We start from the raw sequence: 9,661 nt of genomic DNA, 5'->3' as shown, positions 1-9,661 counted from the left end.
TTTTTTATGGGAAAATAGTTTTGCTTAATATTGGGTATTACGAAAACAGGGACATGTTTATACAAGATAATTTTTTTTAAATTTATGTTTTAATAACATTGTTTGAATGAATACCTTGGGTCGTTCTCCAGATTAGAATAGTGGTGATTTTTGTTAGGTTTAGAATTATTTTAAATAAAAAACAAACACATTTAAAGGAAAATAGTTTATTCAAATATTTATTGTAGGATTACTTTTAATAACAATTAGTATTGTATATACGAGTATATTTATTTATAGTATTATATTTTAAACAGCATATTTAAATAAATATTTCTCAGATAAATAAAATGAACGACAGGCCTAAAGAATATAATTTAAACCAAAAAGGAATATATATTTACAAATAATAGTTATGTATTAGGTTGGGGAAAAAAATCGTCGAAAATGTCGATAAAATCGGAGATTTGATCGAAGTTGACTGGCATGTTAGCAGTCGTAAATTCGCCCAGGAGCTAAAAATCGACCATAAAACTATTTTAAACCATTTACATAATGCTGGATTCAAAAAGAAGATCGATGTTTGGGTGCCACACCAATTAACAGAACAAGTAGGATGGATTGAATTTCCATCTGTGAAGCCTTGGCCAAACCGAATGAGATGGACCCTCAAACGGTGGCCAAAGCAGGACTAACGTTCAGGAAGGTTCTGCTATGCATTTGGTGGGACTGGAAGGGGATTATTTATTATGGGTTGCTTCCATATGGTCAAACTAAATTCTGATCTCTACTGTCAATAACTGGACCAGAATTGACGAACAGGAGAGGTGTCGTGTCCCACCAGGATAACGCTAGGCCACACACATTTACAGTGACTCGTCAGAAACTTCGGGAGCGATATATATATATGGCAAAGTTTGTTTAATGATAAAAAATGGTATCTAGGGAGGATTGTGAAAATCGACTACTAGAGATTTTTTTGCAAATAGGGAGCAAATAGGGAGACTTCTATGAGAGAGTCAAAACGGTGCAACGGACAAATCGGACATTTCGAAGCATGTTAAATAAAGTCCTATAGTTCATATAAATATAATAGATTTCTTTTTATATATTTCACTCAAAATATTGTAAACAACAAAGTGGTTAATTTCTGGATTGGGTATATATGTATGTAAATAAAAATAAATAGAATTAAAAAAATAACGTTTATATAAATAAAATTGGCCATGTAGTGACCCATATAAATTACAATTTTAGCCTTAAGTTAAAATAGAGTTTCTTTCATTTTTGTCGTCGTAGTCGTCATTCAAAGACTTTACAAATCTACTCACACATGCACCACGCATACTTTCAAATGTTCTTTCTTTATAAAGAATGACAAAATTGAAGAAAACGAAGAAGACGAAATAGCTGTGGAAAAAGAACAAGAACATGTTCATTCAGTCTACTCATTCATTTGCATAATATTCGCAAGCGCTGCTTTACACCCCCTTTTAAACTTGGAAAATGCTTTGCTGCACATTATGATGATTTCTCATCATATTCATCATTCTGGATCCGTGTTAGTTTTGTAAGGCTTTGATATTTTTTTTCAAAAATTGCAAGTGTGCGTGAGGGGAAGCCAGGATGCGTCCTTTCTATTGTATGCTTGTTTTTGTGTGAGTCAGTGTGTGTGTGTTTGGTTGTTCATAGACTTTGTAACATCTTGTTGTAGACTTTAATATGATGAAATTCCTTGAAGGCATCGCGAAAACGTAATTTTTGTTCAGTGCCCAATTTCGCATAGAAATCCTGGGCAGATGTCACGAACAATGCAATTTCGTGATGACCCAATTTCGTTGAACTCATTCGTTTTGTTGGTGTTGTCGGTGTCAGCGGTGTTGTTTGTGTTGTTGTTGTTGTCGCCGTGGCTGCCTTTACGCCATTCAACAGCAATGGAAACAGTTTCATTAAATGGAGATTTATGGAGGCCGAAAGGAACACCACGCTAAGACTCCAGACAGCTTTCTGCTCGGGCAACGATAAGAACGTGGGTAATGAACAGGTAAGCCAATCCTGTAATTGTTGCAAAAATGAAGAATCAATGGCCGAACGGAAAACCTGTTGAAAAACGAGAAAGAGAGAACAACAACATCAAAAACATGAGTAACAACAAAAACAACGACATCGCCAATCAGAGCAGATGTCATTAACGCCGTATGGTGGCGCTGGTAGCGTTCACGTAAAAGATTAAATTTGCTGATAAATTAATGCACACACTCAGACACACATACTACACACATTCATATAAACATGAAATGAAATTAAAACTGAAAAATACAAAGAAGAGAAATGTTTCTATACAGGACTCAAGGAAGAAGAGGACGTCGATGACGAGGTTAATGGGTTTTAATTTAATAGAACCGCCGCCTGTGTTCGTTCACTCGCCGATACATAGTACAAGGAATTAATTTAATTTGAGATTTTATTTCAAATGATACATTAAGAGATTTAATTCCATGCATCATCCGCCTCGTCTTAGGTCATTAGCGGTAACGACTAATTATTATTTTATGGCATGTTAAATATCAGCAAATGGAATCAAATTATCCATAGATAAATGTAAATAGAGTTTCGAATTAAAATCGAATAAAGTTATGGTATGGGATATTTTAATCGAATTATAGTGGTGAGTGATTTCGTTGAATTTTAGAGCATTCGAAAATATTGGAAATGGCACATTGTTAATGTATGGGAAAGGAATAATAAATTCACTAAGATATAATTCTCATTTTGCTCCTGGCAATAAAATTCAATAGTACATTATATGCCCACCTCGTGGTGGAGGATAAAAAAGTTATTCGGTAAGCCTTCGCCGAATTCTATGGACAATACAAATTCAAATGCGATGTCAAATTTACCATGGATCAACCTTTATTATCAAGCACTGCACAATATGTTTAGGGAGTTTCGCACGATGATGATTTCATACAAGAATTTAGTCATCTTTGACATTCTGGGCTCGAGTGAAGACTGACGCTAAGTAATGCAACCGAACTGCTCTCAAACAGCATAACTTAATTTATCGTTCATTAGATAGAATATCTCGACTAGTGCAAGTGGAAAACCCAATCCTTGCTAATCATTGCCCTCTATTTGCCAAGGTACGACTTATCGTGATTCTACTGTCGAAAGCTATTTCCACAATCACTTGTAATTTCGCTACAATAATACAATAAAATGTTCTACAATATACCACACAATTTCATAAAAACAATAACAATTTCGATTAGCCGAATAGACTCATCCTAAAGGCTGTAATTTATATCTCAACATTGAAATTTAATGATTCAAATGGCAAATAACGTCAATTTGCTTGAACTCAATAATTCTATTGGGCAAAAGTACATGACATCGGTCTATATTTATATGTATGCATCTCAGTGTGTGTGAGTGCTCGCCACTTATATATAAAGCAAACTTGGCCAACATATTGGCTAGTAAAAATAAAACACACACATTCACATGCACACGCAGAGAGATCAATGGTACATAATACCATTTATTTGGGGTGGCAAGTGTGGAGTTCAAGTACTTACCTGGAATACAATCATTGCAATAACATCGCTATGTGGTTGATTTATGGCCAAGAACTCCTTTATGACCTTCGTCAATATTTCTTTGGGCGGCACTAAATCACGTATCATTTGGCACAACACCTGGCCATAAATCCAAGCCGCTTCTTCGTTTGCGGTTTTAATGCATTGCAGCAAAATATCGACCTTATCCGTTTGCTGGGCGATTATCTCGGGGTCGTCTTGTACAATGCCATTGCTTAATTCGGTATTCTCCAATTGTTTTGAAGAGCCTATTAGAGTAGAGAATGAATAAAATTTGAAAAACGAAAAGAACCAGAGAACACGTTATTAGATATCATAAAGCAAATGAGTGAACTGAAATTAAATGATTGCATTTAAAGGGATTGCAATAATTAAACAAATTATTTGTGTTTGAAATCGAGATTGATGTGTGGTAATTAGAAAAATATTTTCAATTCGTGAAGGCTGTTGCTTTTTCTAAAATTGAACAAATCGTTAAATCTTTACAACATACTTTTCGTACCAATTTAATTATGGGTCTATATTTTATACATGTATATCAAAAAGCATTGTGCTTTGCCAACAATATTTTTTTTTCTTTTTAATCATTTTTGCGGCAACGTGATGACATAAAAACCATCTTCATAAATTTAACTCAATTTCACTTCTGCCAGACACAACCTTTTTTCACACCCACACACATAAAAAGAAAAACCTCACCATTCAAATCATCCAACCCAATTTTCAATTTAATGTAAACCTTTAAAAATTGCATTAGCCTGGTGACCTTGATGTGTAAATGGGTCTTCTGTCATTGTTTTATGACCTTCCCCTTTCGCTCTTTCTCTCCCACCCGCAGCCACTCGTTTGACATTCAAAACGAAAAATTGAATTGAAAAAAAATGTAACACAACCCATCACAATATAAAGGGAATAATAGCAGGGTCGGAAGCAATTTCATGAATAAACTGCGAAAGTGAAATAACATCACTTCCATGTAATGAAAATATTGTTGTGCCAACAACAAACAACAACAATGCTGGTGATGATGATGAAAATGAAATTAGAAAAAAGAACTGAAAAAATCACATAACCATCAACACCAGCATAGCCCTTTGCAGACGACAATTCCCACGAAATCAATATCAGAGATTGTTAATATAAAAAATAACAACAACAACGACGACGACGATGGCTAACATCACAAAAATTTGTATAAAATGGAGCCAATACAATTTTAACTAAAATACACAATCAAACACACACATACACACTCAAAATTGCCTGGGTGGGTATATATGTATATGGTTGTATGTATGCACACACATACATAAATGCAAATAAACTGTTAGCTGACTATGTTACATCCATTTACAAGTCCACTCAATTTGTCCTTCTTCTTTTCCATCACAGTTAGTTGTCAATTCATTGTTGAAATCAGTTGGAAATATTTTTGTAACACTTACCCACATAAATGCAGGACAAAAGTAATTTCAGTGCGGGAATTGAAAATTTCTCGTTTTCCAATTTGGCCAGTTCAAGAGCAAGTTTTTCAATTGCGGGCCTCAACATTTGGTTTTGGTTGTCTACACCACTGCTGCTGTTGCTGCTGTTGCTGCTGCCGCTGGTGACGTTGCTAACTTTATTGTCCTGGACAATCATACGCTCCAAACCCTATAAATGAACAATTCGACAAAAAAAGGAGAGAGAGAGGGAGAAAAAAACGTGAAAATAGAACAATACATGTAAAATCAAAAATTCACATTTGTAGTTATTTTATAAATGCAATAGAAAATTTAAATGGTTGGTATAATAATTGTGGTAAATAATATATGTAAAAAATATTTTTTTCTTAAAAATAGTGGTAAAATTCTGCCAGGCCGATCTTTTTTATACCTCCTTCACAATGAGGTGAGCAATCAAAATACCTAAAATCACCGGGAACTTTATATGGCAGCTACATCTTGGCAAATTGCTGCCAAGAAGATTTTCATCCTTTGAGAAAGCGAAATATCAAATTACAGATTCAGGCTTGGACCTTCATCATACAGAAACTAAGTTATACCTTTATATTGAGTTTTCACTCAAATGACAACCAAAAACTTCGGTTGAAAAATGCGCTTTGGACCATAATAAGTCTTACAAAGTAAACGGAAATGTATATAGGCGCTATGCCTACATAGAATATTTTGTTCAGATATATTTTTCACACATTCAAGAACCTGGAATGCCAAATTACGGCTAAATCGTTTGGAAAAATAAATACCGAAAATGGAGCGAAACCTTAATGTGGAGACTAGACCAAATTGTGGACAAATATTTCCCAAACATCCTAGGAGTAGTAGACAGTTATTGCTAAATCGACATAGAATTCTATTTATTATAATTGCATTCTTTTAGGAGCTACATATAAATAAATAGAATAGTGAAAAACGACTTCCAGGATTTTAGAAATTTAATTATTAGGGTAGTACCATGACAATATATTCTTATTAATTAACAGACTGTTCTCTACATAGTATCTACACATACATATATTAACATATTCCTATAACTATCGAAATTGGTTACAACGAAATATAACACAAAACGAACACACACACACATACAAATACATATGAGAATTTCCTATGTAAACGATTTTTGGCTGGCTGTTGTTTTCCATTACGATTTGTGTTGCTTATTTTGGCATTGTTGTAGTTGCTGACATTGTTGTGGTCCACAGCGTTGTTGCTGCTGTTGTTTTTGTTGTTTTGTCATTGAAAATTGGGAATGGATGGATTTTAGATGTTTTGAGGTTCCGTTTTTTGTTTCTGTTTTTCTATTTTCTGTGTAGAAGTTTTTTTTCTATTTGTCCTCACTTGGGCTTTTTAGAAAAGCCACATGTAAACAGCAGTTCTCTACAACTGCAACAACCACAACAATAAGAAACAGCCGAAACCATTGGCAAATGTTGGTAGAAGAACCAACCAAGCGAATGAAATAAAACTAAAACAAATTAAGATAATAACAATAAAAATAACAATTGCAATTGAATACCAGCGGAATAGTATCAGCGAACCACAAAACACATATGAAGTCAAAAACTGGGGTTCGAATTTTGGTATATTTCGACCAAAATATAAACAATCGAGTTACTTCTAGCAACATCGAAAGTTACGTTATCTCAAATAAACGTCGTACTCATATACACATACACTTGACACCCTTAAAAGAGAGACTAAAGGTAATAGTAAAAAATTCTAATCGGTATCGGTTCCGTATTTATTGTACAATCCAATATTAGAATAAATTTTATTATCAGTTCATCGACCATTACTTCGGGCAAATGTCTAATCTTGTGATGTTCCGACAAATGTCTAATTTTGTGATGTCCATCAATACGAATGCTACAATATATACTTCTGGTCCAATTCCACTCTTCTGAGTGGCATTGGATGACAAGTCCAGGTTGCACGGCGATAAACCCATCAATTTTACCATCCGGCCGATCAAAATGGCGCTGTTTTGAGCCGATGTCACATTGTTATGATGCAGAATGATTAATTTGTTTCGAATTTCTCCGAAGACTTCATTTAAATGAAACTTCAACTACGGGTTAGGTTATCACATTTAATTGATGCCGAATTTGCTGCACATCTGACAATTTTTAAAAATAAGAATAATAGGGTTAAAATATATTCATTTGCATCATCCATATTATATCCTTATACATATATCAAAGCCTTGCAAAAATTTATTTAAAAAAGCTCACGCCTATATCAAAGCCTTCAAAAAATATCCTTAAAAAAAACTCACATCTATATCAAAGTCTTCAAAAAAATTCGTTAAAATATCAAAGCCTTCAAAAATATTTTATTTAAAATTCAAAGCTTTTAAAAAATCCACGCTTATATCAAAGCTTTTAAAAAATCCACGCTTATATCAAAGCTTTTAAAAAATCCACGCTTATATCAAAGCTTTTAAAAAATCCACGCTTATATCAAAGCCTTTAAAAAATCCACGCTTATATCAAAACTTTTAAAAAATCCACGCTTATATCAAAGCCTTTAAAAAATCCACGCTTATATCAAAGCTTTTAAAAAATCCACGCTTATATCAAAGCTTTTAAAAAATCCACGCTTATATCAAAGCTTTTAAAAAATCCACGCTTATATCAAAGCTTTTAAAAAATCCACGCTTATATCAAAGCTTTTAAAAAATCCACGCTTATATCAAAGCTTTTAAAAAATCCACGCTTATATCAAAGGCTTCGAAAAAGCTTTTAAAAAATCCACACTCATATCAAAGCTTTTAAAAAATCCACGCTTATATCAAAGCTTTTAAAAAATCCACCCTTATATCAAAGCTTTTAAAAAATCCACGCTTATATCAAAGCTTTTAAAAAATCCACGCTTATATCAAAGCTTTTAAAAAATCCACGCTTATTTAAAATAAGGTTTATTTAAACATTGCCTTTTTGGTCTAACTTTAAAGAAAAAAATTAGTTTGAACGACAACACTGTTAACAGCTCCAGGAGCAACACCACCATCACCACGCGCATAGTAGTAATACAAAGCCACTCTGTCACTTGGAGAGTGGCTGCAGTTTTGCTTTTCACTGGGGTTTATTTTGTTCTCCATGTTGTAATAGCAGCTCATTGAAATTGTGTATCACAAAACGAAATCAATGTTGGATAATAAAAAACACACAGATTCAAATTCGTTTTTTTTTTTTTGTCTTCTTCTGCTCTTTTGTTGTCTGACTGCAACAATGGTGGTTTGTTATGTCGCTGATTTAAAAATAATTGAATGTGACGAAATGGATGGAGGTAGGGTGGATGTAGATCATTGAATACAATTCATAATGAAATTAATATAAAAGATAATTGACTGAAAATCCAATCATATTTGAATAATATTTGCAAAGAAACTAAAAACTTCGAAATATCTCTGAAAATTACAAATGAATATTTAATTTACCAATATGTGTTTACGTTGAAATATACATCCTCCAGATTAATAATAATTCATAATAGCATTCGTAATTTAAAAGAGCTTATTATTATGTACTTACATGCAAAACACACAAATAAATCTGTTCATTGCTTGTCTTTTTCAATAATTTGCCAACAGTTATTTTCGTATGATAGGCCACATTACAGTGTGGATCCAACTTTGAGGTCCATTCCATTAAACAGAAATTTAATGTCCAAATTAATTTCGTATGCAAGTCACTGCATTGCAAAGGACTGAAAAGCCACAAAATAAAAATGAAAAATATAAAAAATGAATGTTTGAAAAAAGAATTCTGATACACCACCACTTACCTCTCCTCAATTAGACCATGCTTATCGATATACGATAAAATAATATCCTTTAGACGCACCAATTCATCACTCAACCTGCCAATGGTCGTATTCGTTTTGCTATAACTCTCCAATAGGCTTAGCAGACCATTCAGTGCCGCACAGCGTACAAACAAATGTGATGACTTTAAGTAGTTCTTGATTAGACTTTCCAGACTTAACATTTCCAGATGTGAGGGTATCAGCATGCCCTTGGTCTTGCATAGCAAATAAATCAAATACTGATGTGAAATGGTATCGTCCATGGGTATGTGTGACTTTAGATAGCCTGCCTTTTCCCAAATTTGTTTGATTTGTTCACGATTTTCACAGATTTCGGTGAATTTAACTAAATTTGGCAGAATTAAAATGTGGTTTTGCTGGAATTCAGAAAAGAAAACAAAGAGAACAGAGAATAAGTAAAGAAAATACTGTAATAAAAATGTGATATATTGGCAAAGGTGAAACGTGTAGCACTTTACAATGGAGGGCAATCGAAAAACGTTAAAAGCTACTCTTAAAAAATAGCATATAAGTAGAAAGAAATATACATATAAAGATAACGCAACTGTCCTCATTTTTTTTTTTTTTTTTTTTTTTTGAAGTAGACTATTTTAATATTGGAGGACAGAACCAATGAGGCGGACAATTTCTAAAGTTCTACATTTTGTTTGTAATGCCTAAAAGTATGCCACGGGGGTTTAAGAATAAAAACCATTAATTAGGTCGAAAGAAATTTCAATATTATTATGAAATGAAATTCTTATTTTCCAGTAT

The 9,661-nt window shown here is 33.2% G+C and overlaps 1 protein-coding gene across 1 annotated transcript in view; it reads right to left on the bottom strand.

Annotated features, from left to right (window-relative positions):
* Positions 1-1,626: 1,626 nt before the first annotated feature.
* LOC133333280 (uncharacterized) overlaps positions 1,627-9,661 on the bottom strand; it is a 53,437-nt gene continuing 45,402 nt past the window's right edge. Inside the window, exons 26-30 of the mRNA XM_061541594.1 lie at positions 8,867-9,264; positions 8,614-8,788; positions 5,024-5,231; positions 3,558-3,826; positions 1,627-2,079 (exon numbers count right to left, since the gene is read on the bottom strand). Of these exons, the coding sequence (XP_061397578.1) occupies positions 1,666-2,079; positions 3,558-3,826; positions 5,024-5,231; positions 8,614-8,788; positions 8,867-9,264 (1,464 nt within the window). The 3' untranslated portion in view covers positions 1,627-1,665. The remainder of the gene's footprint in view (positions 2,080-3,557; positions 3,827-5,023; positions 5,232-8,613; positions 8,789-8,866; positions 9,265-9,661) is intronic.

Source organism: Musca vetustissima, unplaced genomic scaffold (genome assembly GCF_032173495.1).
Source record: "Musca vetustissima isolate MV318-11 ecotype Yass unplaced genomic scaffold, APGP_CSIRO_Mvet_v1 utg3344, whole genome shotgun sequence".
Lineage (NCBI taxonomy): Eukaryota > Metazoa > Arthropoda > Insecta > Diptera > Muscidae > Musca > Musca vetustissima.
The sequence above is the reverse complement of the archived record's forward strand: the minus strand, read 5'-3'. Positions and strand labels throughout refer to the sequence as shown.